At 37.8% G+C, this 14,393-nt stretch overlaps 1 protein-coding gene across 1 annotated transcript; it reads left to right on the top strand.

Annotated features, from left to right (window-relative positions):
• Nucleotides 1-11,033: 11,033 nt before the first annotated feature.
• On the top strand, nt 11,034-12,893 carry GPR25 (G protein-coupled receptor 25). Its single transcript, XM_025170036.2, has one exon. It carries the CDS (start codon nt 11,073-11,075, stop codon nt 12,189-12,191), a length of 1,119 nt encoding a protein of 372 aa, XP_025025804.1. The 5' UTR covers nt 11,034-11,072; the 3' UTR covers nt 12,192-12,893.
• Nucleotides 12,894-14,393: the final 1,500 nt, after the last annotated feature.

The raw sequence follows: 14,393 nt of genomic DNA on the forward strand, positions 1-14,393 counted from the left end.
TTGCATTAATATTCAGCTTTTTCTCTTCTGCATGCTTGTCTCTCCTGACTAGCCTAAAGTTGCATAATGAGCTCCCTGGATTTGGACTTGCACTACATGATCCTAAAAAGCAAGAGGAACGAAGGAGAAATTATTCTTTCCAAATAATTGATGCTGTGGAGACCGAAAAAAGAATCAGAATTGGAGGGGCTATTTAGGCTATACTGTAGAGTCCAACATTCTCCTCCATGCAGTAATCCAAATTAAAACTTCCGTAATAAATGTCTGCCCATCCTTTCTTGGAACACATCCCATCACTTCCCTATATAACTGGTTCTACATTGGAACAGGAATGAGGACACTATGTATTGAGATTGCTCCAGGTTAGATAGCAATTTGATATTGTGGTCTCCCAAGCAATGTGCCTTGTAATGGCTGCAGCGAATGGCGACCTAGACATCCTCTAGTGGTCAGACTGAACAGCGAGCACACCTTGGAAACTGCAGCCATAATGTTAAAATGTATGGAATAAGGCTGCTCACCATAAATGAGCAAAGTGGTGACTCCCATTCATTCTGAGACACTGCAGTAACCAAACCAAAAGAAAGTTAACACTCTTCCTCAAGACAAGGGAAGTGATTTAGAAAAGATCGTGTGCTCAAGCAACTGTCAGGCAACTCACACTAAAGGTGAGAAACAGCAGAAGTTGAAAATGCTACAATGCAGACTTCCTAACAAAGGTGATGGGGACTGAATTTGATAGTGGACCTGAGTATGTGGAAGTTGTACCTGCATATGAAGACATGGGTAGGGGGCTAGCATATGAGAATGTGTGCATCTGTGACAGAAGCTGCGTTCAGTGTTCTTGTCAAGAGTGATATATTCCTTCCCAATGACATTCTTGTCGAGAGTGATATATTTCTTCCCAATGATATGCCCATGCAATTTCTAAAGATAGTCATGTGCCTTATGACTTCCTTGTAAGCCCCTTGCTTGTTTTTGTAGTCTTTTAGCTTTAAATATACTATTTTAATGTTTTCATTGTATCCTTGAAGATAAGAATGGTTGTATGATTTGTGATTTCCTTGATCCTATAGAAGAGATGGGAGAAACCAGTTGTGGTCAGTCTGATAAGGGGCCATGGCTGGGGCAAATGACAGGACATACAAGATTTATATGCCTGTAATGTTGTTATCCTGATAGAGTAAGGGGAAGAGAGTTGTGGTTAAGATAAGTTTAAGATGGATAATGAGTAATAATTAATGTATAGCTGGAAGGATGTCCATCTTTGGTTGAAGTCACCATGACCTGGTGAAACAGATGTTTATAAGAAGTTAACCAGTTTCTTTGTTTAAACTGTCACGTGGATCCTGTGAAGAAAAAGTATATAAGCTATGTAAAATCTGTAATCAGGACTCCCTCCTTTCGCTGGGAGTCTCCAACTTATTTAGAGCTCTGAAATAAAGTGGATAAAAAGTCTGATTTTCGTCTTGGTGTTCTGTTCACCTCACACCAAGTCCCAAACCTGGTAATTAGGATCGATTGGCTGGATCCGAACAAAGGCCAAGCTATGTTTTGAGTCCTGTGGGGAATCCTGGAGCATGGCAGGCTCCAAGAGACGAAGGAAACAAAATGGAGGATACCTGAGCCAAAAATAGCAAATGTTTTCAAAGGTAAAAGAGAATAGGTAGCACCCCACAATCACTCGAGGCGCAAATGACCAAGCTCATATTATCCTACTTCAGACACATTATGCAAAACCCCAGCACTCTGGAAAAGGCTGTAATGCTGGAAAAGGTGGAAGGAAAGAGAAGAAGAGGATGAGCAGCAGCAAGGTAGATGGACTCAGTTACAGTGGTGATGAGTGCACCGTTGGGAGACCTGAAAGATTGGTTAAGGACAGATTGTCATGGAGAAAATCTATCTGTGTGGTCACTAGGAGCTGAAAACAACGTGATGGCACATAATCAATTAACTTGAATCCTAATCAATCTGAGAACCCAGCCTTACACTAGGGGCTCCTCTGTGATCTACTAACTGCAGGCAATCTACACCTCAACAGTCAAATTGAGAAGGTTTGAGTTGACAACATCACCCTCGGATGACTTTTATCACATGTGGAGGCTGGCTACAACTGTGTTTTCCTGCTGTGCTTTAAAAGTGGCATTTTTGACTTGTGCTGGCAGGAGCCCAGTTTGTGGTTTCTCTGCTGTGGTTTAATTTGATCTAGGCAAAACTTGCACTCCTTTTGGTTGCTGTACGAAGCTGCCAGCATGCCTCTTCCCCCCAGTCACTAGACCATTCATGGCCAAGGAGAGGAACATGCTCATCTCAAGCCTGCACTTTGTGGGGCAGACCCTAGGCATTATGTGGGTTTCTTCCATATCCCTGATAATCAGTAGTCAGCTTGATGGGCACAGTGGAAAAAATGGAGACCAATGACTAATTTTATGAAGGCTGGAAAAGCTGGGAAGGCAGGTTATCTTCTGTTTATCTTCCTCCTAAGAATTCGCTCATTGCCATTGGCAGTAAAAGTCATGTATTCTTCAGAAAAGGATCACTATTATCTGTAACATTTTAATACAGAATTACTGCCTGGAGAGGTATGTAACTATTATGCATTCATACCAAAAAGCCTTTAAACATTTTATTTGATCTAAATATGTATATACAAATTGCACTGTGATGCTCTATTCCAGCACTATCTTGTTCCTCCAGGATGGATGAGAAGAAACCATCTTGTTGAAGAGTGGTGATGTAACCAGTCAGCTGTTCATCACTTTCAAAGAATGTGGCTGAAGGTAACCCAGGAAAAAGAATGAGGAGAGGAGAGGAGAGGAGAGGAGAGGAGAGGAGAGGAGAGGAGAGGAGAGGAGAGGAGAGGAGAGGAGAGGAGAGGAGAGGAGAATACAAATTTTCCATTAATCAAAGAAAACAATAGCAAAACATTTACAGAATAGAAGAGCGTTGCTGTTCTTTGTGACTTTTGATTTTTAAAAACAATGATGCATGATGCTCCAATGCTAAATTGCAGAGTACATTATTATAGGGCTGGCAGTAAAATTGATCCTGGCCACCATGAACCTCCCAGATAATATTGACTAATCTAAACTGTCCTCGACCATGCTCTGCTAAGTATTTTTTATGTGTAATTTTTTATGAAGCTTAGGATTTTGTAATGCATCTATAAATGTGTTCCTGAGTAACAAAATATGTATTTATTGTTATGCAGATATAAATGCACACCCACTATAAATTATATTTTATAATATATTATATATTATATATATAATTTCATTTTTTATATATTATCATTTCATAATTTATATATTATATATATAATTTCAAAGGACCTCCTGCTGATTTATATCCATGTCACATAAAACAATAACTACTTTACATAAAAATAGATTTTAAAAACATTAACATTAACCCAACCCAGAGTCCCCAATCAGTGGTGACATCTCTTACAAATCAAATGTTCTATGGAATAGTTCTGTTTTAACAGCCCTCCTAAACCCCAGTGGAGAGGCCATCAGCTGAATCTCAGTTGGAAGGCTATTCCAGACGGATGCATCAACAATAGAGAAAAACTATCTCCTGGTCACCCTCTCACCTGAAACTCCATGTATGGGTGAAACCCTAAGCATCCCTATTGAGGCACGAAAACAGAATGGATCAGTTCTACTTGAACAAGCCAATCCTGAGGATACCCAGGAGCTAGGTCATGAATAGTTTTATAGCTTGAAACCAGTACTTTGAATTATACTCAGAAACCTATTGGGAGTCAGTGCAATACCATTAAACCAGTGTTTCTCAACCTTGGCAACTTTAAGATATGTGGACTTCAACTCCCAGAATATCCTGGCCAACATGGCTGGCTGGGGAATTCTGAGAATTGAAGTCTATACATCTTAAAGTTGATAAGGTTGAGGAACTCTGCTCTAGGAGCTCAAGGTGGGAGGCGTACATTCCCTTGTCCAATTTTTCCCTTCTGCAACCACCCTGTGAGGTAAATGACTGGCCCCAAATCACCAGTGAGCTTCCATGCCTGACGGTGTACTTGAGCCTAGGTGTCCCCAACACCACTCGAGTAAGTAAAGCGTTGAAAATTAGAGTGCTGGGTTGGAATGAGTCTTAGGCAGATACAGCAGGGTGATTCAGCAGCAAGTAATCACACAAAATACAGCAACCTCCCAGAATCCTTAGTCTGCATGTATTCCGAAGACATCTGGAGATGTTAGGAAAAAAAGAGCAATTATGATTCCATCTGGTTGAGTATAGTACAGTAAAAGTAATTGTGATGCCCATTAGATGGCAGTCTTGAGCCTCCGTTTCTGATTTCCAGAATAACATTACAATTTAAGGCAAAGATTTGTAGGGAAAGAAGAGAGTCGTAGTGCAATACATCTGGAGGGTGCCATATTGAGGAAAACCTGATTAAAGAGTGAAGGAATATGGTGTTTTATTGACAGAAAGAGCAAGCCAGATTACTTCATGGAATTATCATGTTATAAATGGAAGAGATTATCATTCACCATCTGCTGCTTTATATCTTTATGTCTTAGGACTTGTTCTCACTTGCATCTTAGCATGGCACAGTCATAGCCCAATAACACTAATTTCCTGATTTGTTCCTACAACTCTATCTTATCTCATCCTCAGTCCACGAATGAGCTAAGTTTAAGCTAGTCATGAACGGTACCATATAAAAGTAACATTTTCCCCCATATCCCAACATTGTCCAAGACCAGCCTCAATATATGTAAAATGTGTTATCCTTTGCCCCTTATTATTTTAAAAGCCAGGTCAGAGTTATGTTGGGGGTGTAGGCATGCCTCTTCCCCTCTGATCACTAGACATCCCCCACCACAGCCATTTCTCTCCCAGCCTTTACCCTCACCATTTGTCAGCCCCACTCAGTAGACCAGATCAGGAAATCAACTCCACAGGAAGGCTAAAACTACTTTTATTGAAGTTGGCTATTACTTCTTATACTCCTTCTTCTTATACTCCAGTGAATTAAGAAGGCATTTACCTGAGTTGCTTCCAAATGTTATCTTGTTGTTCTGGACTTAAAAAATGCTTCAGCCCCTTTTGCCTAGGTAACAGTTCCTGCATATCTCCATCAAAGTAATCTTCCTTACTCTGTACACTATTAGAGTTTTGCTTCCCAAGTCCATTTGATACCTGCTGTTCTCCCCACCCTCACCCTCACCCCCACTCCCACATACATGCTTTCTGTTTTGGACACCAGCTTCTCTTCACGCTTCTACAAAATAGAGGATTGAAGAGCAAATCCCCATTATTTCATTTGGGGAAGAGGAGACAGCATGTTTGTGCTTGTTTGCCAGTTTCCTGGGTTTATCAGTTTCAATCATATCCTTTTATATAGAATTAGGACCAGCCCAATAAAATAGACCAGACTGAGGATCCAATGCCACATAGGTCAGGATTACTTTTATTGTAACAGCTATAGTAACAGAATCTTGCAAGTCTGAGTGTGCTTCCCCTTCTCTCACTTTGTGTGAACTAAGGAGAGGCTTATCTGAGATGCTTCCTCATATTATTTTCTTGGCCCAGGCTCAAGTCCCTCTTATTTGATAATTGCCTTGGTAGTAGCTCTTCCTCCTCTCATTCAAAGCCATTCCCTCTTCCCTCTACAATTAGTTATCACTTTTTGGATTCCACTCCATTGTGGGGAGAATAAATAAAATTAATAGTAGGACAATATTTTTTGTCTTGGATAGATACATCAGCATTTGTATTTTATAATGCTAACATCTGTCCAACAAGAGATAAAGAAATACTTCTAAAAACCTCAAGGGATAGAATCTCAAATATTTACAAAATTGTGTGTGTTATATCTACATTTAAACTGTTTTTAAACAGTTTGGTAAACTGATTTAAACATTGATTCACATAGCTGTTTTTGGATTTCTGCATTGGAAAAGAAAATGGTTAAGTTGTTAAAAAAAAAGTATCCCACAAACAGATCAACGTTTAGACAATGGTATAGGTAGGTCACGATTAATGCAAGTTTGAATAGTGTGATATTTGATTTAATGCAAATTATAAATTGATACCAGGTTGCATTTAATGCGAGCCAAAATTCAATTAACGCAAGGCTAGTGCGTGTGCAAGTTGAAGCTGGTGCATTTGCAGTTGCTGTTGGAGTTTTAGATGCTAATTGTTATGTGTGCAAAATGGAGAAAAGGAAGGCTCCATTCAAGGAAAGCTCAAAAAATAAGAGGCTCATTTTGAAAAACTGCGGCAGAATACAGGAGATAACGGGTACATTCTGGATATCGGTTTATCCTCCAGTTTGTCCTTTGTTCACTTGATTATTTATTTTAAATATTTATGAGATCTATCTAGAAGATCTCCTAATAGGTTATACTCCATTAGAAAGCAATAAAAAACACTAAACCATGAACAAATAAGGGTAGTCTAGGTAACAATCTTGCTACCACTTCCTGTGTTACATGATAAAGATGTTTTTGTCAGTGTAAGCTTAAATTTAGGAATGATATTTAGCATTTTTTTTGTTTTTATTTTCCTTTCTATAACTACTGTGTGACTTTGTTAAAAATAAATTTAGGTTGTAAGTATATGCTTTTAATCTTTTACCATTAAATTTTCATTGCCTGTTTCAAGGTGGTACCAATTACCCTATTTTCCATAGAAATATCACTCTGAATAGTGTGAATTCAAATAATGTGACTATTTCATGGGATTCATTATCAGCACTAATCAAGACTTACCTGTATAACAAACATTATTACACAGTGATCATTGGGGCACTTCCCTCAAAGGGAAAACGTGCCCTGAACAAAGAAAGATAAGAATATATGTGATTTCCATATACATATTCATTAGCTAGATAAACATATAATTTAACATATGTGACTTAACAGTTTCACATTTAGGACATGCACATGTTTGAGTAATTTGGGAGTTCCTTATTAGAGCATGCTGCTCATATATTCTCTCTGCTCAACTAGCTCTAACTGGCATTATGGGTTAGGGAGTAGGTCTCTGCCCTTGAGATTAACTGGAGCTAATCTACAGGGTGTATTCAAAGCATATATTTAATAAATTATATTCTTAGGTTTTTAACAATATTTAGGCAAAGTTCTTAATAGCTTTGCCTAAGTATAGTTGCTAAGAATAAATATTGTTGAAAAACTAAAGCACTAAACCTCCCCCCAAAATTAGAGAAAGTTCACAAAAGTTATTACATAAGGATATTTAATAACACCTAGAAGGTTGAGTTTAATAATACCAGGAACAAACCCCAGATGCTACTGAGGATGTAACAGAATTGGAACATATTTAAGTGTGTGGTGATCTTTTGTGAATATTCCAAGTTTTCATTGAAATAGGGAAACTAACTAATCAAGTTATTGTGCTAGATACTAGGTTAGCTTTATTATTAGCATTTGAGGAAGCAAATGAAATTTTTTTTTGCAGTTTAAAGAACTGATAATCAGTTAATATTTTAATATTTAGTGGCTGCTAGAGTTGTTCTTGAGTAAAATGGGCGGTGACTAAATTTGAAATATAAATAAATAATATTTATAATCCATGTTTGGGAGACAGGATTATTTTTCAGTGGACTCAACAATGTGGGCAAATAGCCCTAATGGAGAAACTCATTGGAAAAAAAGAGAGTGAGAATAGCTGCAGATGATTTTCTAACTGGTTGGTATGGCTTTATTATGTATGCACAGGTGGAATCAATTTTTTGGCTCCTCTAATATACATATTAATCTATGGCCAGATATTTGTTAATTTAAAAAGAACCACTGAGCATTGTATTATTCTATAGCATTGGTTAATAGTATATTTAACATTTGGAAGTTCTGTTCTAAAAGAACAAAATTATCTCATTGTAGCTACCTTTTCCTTAAGGGCAATAAAAATATTTATCCAAATCCTAACCACAGAACTCTCTCTACACTGTAAGATAAACTACTGATAAACAAAAAATTGAACTGTAGTTCTAGCACCCATAGCCATGAATGATGAGATTAGAGTTAGAGTTAAATATACTGTATGCATTGCTGGTTTTGGAGAAAGTACGTTTTGGATTGGCATTCTTTGATATTGTTGGTTACATTTAGTGTGAGGGCCAGAAGTGAGAGTCACTTTTCCACTTAACAGTGGTGTTTGATTTATCATGTGGATTAGATGGAGAACTGTGTCTCAGATAAGGTTAAGTATTTCTGTAACCATTAGAGAGAATGTAGGGTCAGGTTTAACCTTCCTTGAAAATGATGCTTAATTTTAGTGTGTGGGTTTTTATGCTTAGTTGTAGTTTTCAGTTTATCATAGGGGGGTATTTTGAGTGCTGAGGTTAGGGTTAGGGTAAAAATTGTCTTGCCATTAAGAAGTTATCTTTAGGGTTAGCCTCCTCAAAGTTAATGATTAAAGTTAAATCCTAATTCAGTTTTACTTGCAGTCTACTGTCTATCAAGAAACCACTTATTTCATCCTGTGATCCAATTACTTTATTTTCCTCCCTTTTTTCCCTTACATTCTTTTTCCTCTGGCTATGTCAGCCCTTCAGAGTAGACCACACTAGGAAACCAAAGTCATGCAGGCCAATACTACTTTTATTATATGGTTACAGTAAAGGAATCTTGCAAGTCTGAATGCGCTTCCCCCCTCCCTCCCTTTATCTTCGTGAGAACTAGGAAGAGTCTTTTCTGAGACATTTTCTCAGGTTACAGTTCTGCCCTGGACTCATCTGACCATTATCATGGTAGCGGCTCTTCCTCTGTCCCTCAAGGTCATTCCTTCTTCCCATTACAAGCTAATTACAAATCCTGGGTACCCAGATTTCTAACACCTAGGTTATTTCCTTGATTCTCATTATGGTCTAACCAGTTCGCACCAGTTTCCTCATTACCTAAATTTACTGCAATCTTTGGGGTACAGGACTGTTTACAGCTTTATTTTATTTTTTTAATACTTATCAGAAGTACATCTTTGTAAACGTTCTTCTCAGAGTTTAGCCACAGCTTAGTGCACTGTTTCAATACCCTAGAAAGGAATAACATAACAAGTAGCAAATGTAATTAATTTAATAACATATTTGCTTTGTATGCCTCAGCAGCCAAAATGGCTCCATTGGACCAGACTGCCCATTTCTTAATGCTTTCATTTTATGTACAATACTCTTAAATTAAAATGCCACAGAAGTCCCTTGGAAAACATTTAATGTTTTGTCAGCTCTATAGCAGTTGAACAGCAAATAAAGTGCCCAGTGAGAATACTTGCAGCTATTAAAACTCTTCCTGCAATCTCCCAGAAAGACAACGAGAACACAATCACTTTATTGAGGAAAAGTAGACTTATCCTAATATGCTAACCAACCATATCCTAAGGCAGTGTTTCTCAATCTCAGCAACTTGAACAAGTATGGACTTCAACTTCCAGAATTCTCTAGCTAGCATGGCTGGCTGGGGAATTCTAGGAGTTGAAGTCCTTACATCTTAGCTGCTGACATTGAGAAACACTGTCCTAAGGCAGCCTTTCCTAACCATGACACCCTCCTTATGTGTGGACTTCAGCTTCCAGAATTCTCAGCAATGTCCGTGCTGGCTGGGAATTCTGGGAGGTGTTGTCCCCACACATCTGGTAGGCATAGGCTAGAGAAGATTGTCCTAACTTTAAGAGATTCTTACATTCTCATTTCCTCTACTCCTATTTGAGGAATAAGACAATAGGGATTTTGTTCTCGTCAGCTTACCAGATCTGGGTCTAGACTAGATGTTAATGCAAAAGATGACAGTAGAGGAAAATGTAAACATAAGAGGCTTTTCTAATCTGGGAGTAAAAAGCTCTACCTGTCAAAATTCCCATTTCTATATACATCTTATTAGAGGCACAACTGTCCAGATTTTCTGTGACACTTGCAGACAGCAAGTGATTTCATTCCATCTCTGAATAAAGTACTTTCTGAGTCATGCTAGGCATTATTCTATATTATATTTAAATGTACTCTATTGTCTTGGCGTACATTTCTTTTTTTATTTATAAAATAATTGAGCTTCTACAGTTAACAGCATAATTTGTTAGAAAACATTTATTCACATATATCTAAATGGAATTTTTAACATAAACTCCTATGGATTAGTGGGGAAGGAACCACTATTTGGTAATTGTAATAACATTTGCAGTTTAATAGTTTGAAAAATTCCAATATGAAAGACAAGGATGTCCCAAGGCACTGCGTGGCTGAGATGAAGAACAAGATGGTATCTCTCCCATTCTTATAGTTGATGGAACTGCAATTTTAACTTAAACTGACATGATGATAGGACAGCATCTTTTACCTCATTTGAATGCAACAATTCACCTTAAGGCAGTGTTGTCCAAACTTGGCCACTTTAAGATGAGTGGACTTCAACTCCCAGAACTCCCCATGGCTGGCTGGGGAATTCTGGGAGTTGAAGTCCACTCATCTTAAAGTGGCCAAGTTTGGACAACACTGCCTTAAGGAATGTGGAACTAGCCATTGTGGACCTCACAACTCTGTCTTGCAAGATGAGAACGCTGCCAGTCTCTCTACAATACCTGAAGCAACCACTTAATTTTCCCCATTGGGAAAACCAACTTTGAAGAAAGGACAAAATATTTCTTGATAATTTATTATGACCAATGATTTTATGACTATTCCTATGCTGGTTTAAATTCTGAGACTTATAATTCCAACTTTTCAGAGATTCCAGGTTACAGAAGGTTAGTACAGGTATTCTGCCTTCTGTTAAAGAGCTTAAATGCAATGAGAAAAGCATTTCTATAAACAGTAGGCTATACCACCCCAAGAACGTATGTACCCCTAGCCACATCAAATAATACTACTAAGTGTTTTCTATATTATTACAGAGTTTCAGGACTTCTGACTACTGTTTGGCATCAGCTTTTTCATGAAAGCAGGAGGAAGTTACCACAGGTGCTTAAAAACAACAAGCAAACCACTGCTTTATTTAAATACCACCCAACCAAATATAGAGCAAATGTGTTTTGGCTAGAAAGCTTGCAACTGTAGGCTTGAACATTCTTTGCTGAGTCTCTGATAGAAAATGAAGATTGCTGAGTTGGTAACTGACTCAGCCATGACCAAAAATTGGAGCAGAGACTTTGTAGACTATTATAATTCAGGATTTAACAGTGATGACTTCTGCCTTATGGAAAAGCTGCCATTTGCTTCTATCTTTATCTCTGTCATCTACTTCATGATTTTCTTCATTGGCTTCTTTGGGAATTTCTTTGTGGTCCTGGTGATGGTGCAAAAACGAGGCAACCAGAGGCTTGTGGACAACTTCATCCTCAACCTGGCCATTGCTGACCTTGTCTTTGTGTGTACTTTGCCCTTCTGGGCTTTGTCAGAAGCATTTGGTACCTGGTGGTTTGGTGAAGAGCTGTGCAAATTTAGCAGCTATGCCATTTCTGTGAACCGTTGCTCAAGCATCTTGTTCCTGACAGGCATGAGTGTGGAACGCTTCCTTGTGATGAATAAGCACTGGGATTCCAGGTCCTTCGGGACCAAGAGAAATACCAACATGACCTGCAGTTGCATCTGGGTGCTTTCCCTTCTATTAGGAATGCCATCTTTGGTCTACAGAAAGCTGATCCTTGTGGGAGACAAGTTTTCATGCCAGGATGAGGAGCCTTCTGTCATCTATACGTTCGCTGTACCTTTTTTGACTTTCCTGCTATCCTTGGGAGTAATCTTGTTCTGCTACTGCTCAATCTTCTCCATGCTCCGGGGTCATGTCAACTTAGGCAGGAGAAGAAACCATGCCCTTAAAATCATCTTTGTCATCATTGGGGCATTCATCTGCTGTTGGTTGCCCTTCAATATCTTCACAGCTTTCATCACTTACAGTATGGTACAGAACGTCAACCTTTCTTGTGAGGCATTGAAATCTCTTAGGAGGGGACTTACTATCAGCGCTTGCCTGGCTTTCACAAACAGCTGCATTAATCCCATCATCTATGTCTTTATGGATCAGCAATTCCGGCAGAAGGTACTGAAGAATTTCCTAGGTCTTTGTCACCCAAGGGAAAATGCGCAAAGCTCAGCCATGTCCTTTTCATCTACAGAGTCAAGTCTTCTGTTTGCCAGCAGAAAGAAGTGCATACCAGCCACAACTGTTAGCAGTGGGGCAGGTTTTTGTGCCTCTAAGAGAGAGATATAGTTGGTATTGTTCAGAGCATATAGCAGAATTGTTGAGCCATGTTAGTTATGGAAGAGAGAGGAGGGAGGTGGCTTAGAGGCTTAGTTTTCTTGCCTAAGGAAAATGGATGTTTTTAAAATTTCTGATAAGCTTTTGTTTTTTAAATTTCTGATTTTTGCTATAATATCAAAGGAATGTTTTTTAAGGATGTGTTACATGTACTCCATAAATTTATAAAATAAAATCCTGTGTATATAAATTGTCCATTGATCTGTAGGATAAAAATGCAGATTTAACGCTTGCACAGATTTATAAGAACTTCTTCAACTGCTAAAAGATATTTCATATATGAATAGAGTGACTTGCAATAGTAATTATATACACTGCTAGAAAGTAGATGACTTGGCTGTATGTGTAGTTATAAGCCTACCTGCCTGCCTTAGCTCTTTATTTAGATTCTTTGTAGCTTTTGCAATTTGATTATTGATTGCTGATTGAAAATGTGTTTAAATTAGTATAAAAAGAAAATGATAGGTGAGAATGTATTTTGATAGCAAGTATTCTTTAAGACAACGTGCCAAGCAAATGAAACTACCACACCTCATAATAAAACCAAACCTTGTACATTTAATCAAAAATAAATATATAGCTAAAACTGTTATACTTTTATCTTTTAAAATTCTTTTGAAGCTGTTGGAAATGTATATTTCAGAAAAAAATGATTGCTACATCTATTACTGTAAGTTTTCTTGATTTCAATTAAATGTTTAATTACAAAACTCTGATCTGATTTTTATTCTTTAAAATAATGGAAATTCTCTCTATTAACATATAACAGTGAATTCAAAACTTTCAATGAATATGTCAGGTTTAATTATGCTATGAATATCCAGGTTTCATGTTAGCTTTGGAAACTACTAATTTTCTTTGTCTTCAATCTTTTTATTCTTTTTGTTTGCATTATTCATCTAGAAGTGAGAAATAACATGACCACCAAAGGAAGGGAGGCACCACAGAGTTTTTCCCCCTAACTATCATGCCCTTAACTCTTTCACTGCCACACTCAACTTTAATTTTCAGCATTTATTGAGTCTAAGTATCTTGTCAGTTAAGCAATGGAAGGGTCAAGTGGCACCATTGTTGGGTTGTACCTAGGACACCAGTTGACTTTAATCCAGCCCTGGTCCTTAGGAAACACTGTATCATCCTTTTTCAGTCATACTATGATTATTTACAAAGAAGTAGGCTATTTGGTGCTCTCTGGATTTCTGAATTGGGACTCTCGTAAGCTCTAACCAACATAACCAATGGTTTGAAATTATGAATGTTATAATCCCAAACATCTGGAACACACCAATTTGCTACATTTACATCACATTCTTTCTACAAGAAACTCAGTGTGGCACATATACCCCCTTGTATTTTCACAACTCTATGTATGAAACAGGCCATGTGGAGAGTGAATGATTTGCCTCAAGTCACTCAAAGAGGTTCATGGCTCAGTGGATATCTCCCCAGTCCTAGCCCAGTATCAATCACTTGCATCATAATGCTGGATCTATTTTCAAGATGCAAGAAAAACTGAAATAATGTGGAATAGCCCTTAAAAAGATAAATGAAAGTTATTATATAACTTTCCCCCAATTCTTCTGGAAATGATTTTTTTCTGCTCTCTTTTCTTTTTCTTTGTCTGTATCCCAGAATTTGAGAGACATGCTGTTCTAAGCACTAGCATGATGGTCTGTTTTGTTCCAGTCATTTGACATCTTCAAACTAAATCAATATTCAGTCATAACTGACATGGTCCACCATCTCTTAATTTGTGCAATCCATATTAATCTGAGAAAACAGAGAAAATATACTGTAATTGTGATGCCACCATTGAGAAAGCTTTGTCACTGAAACTAGCTGAAATCCCACATAAGCTAGTAGATTATATTTAAATAGGGCTCCATAATTAGTAGATGGTCTTGGCTAAGACATCTGCTCCCACTCATAGTTTCCCCTAAGTGTGAAATACTTTTTACGAATTGATATAAGAGATGTTATAAAAAGTCAAGACTTTCATAGGCATGTCTGAAATTACTACATCATTTTCATCAGAAGCAGCACCCCCTTTATCTTGACATCAAGGTACAATAAGGTATCTGTACATTTGGAAGTGAAAGAGAACCACACACAAACGTGGCAGGGATGTGAACACATTTGGAGTTAGGGCGATGG

Source organism: Python bivittatus, unplaced genomic scaffold (genome assembly GCF_059951505.1).
Source record: "Python bivittatus isolate LINGU-HERP-01145 unplaced genomic scaffold, Pbiv_v1 ctg000700_np1212, whole genome shotgun sequence".
In the NCBI taxonomy this organism is placed as follows: domain Eukaryota; kingdom Metazoa; phylum Chordata; class Lepidosauria; order Squamata; family Pythonidae; genus Python; species Python bivittatus.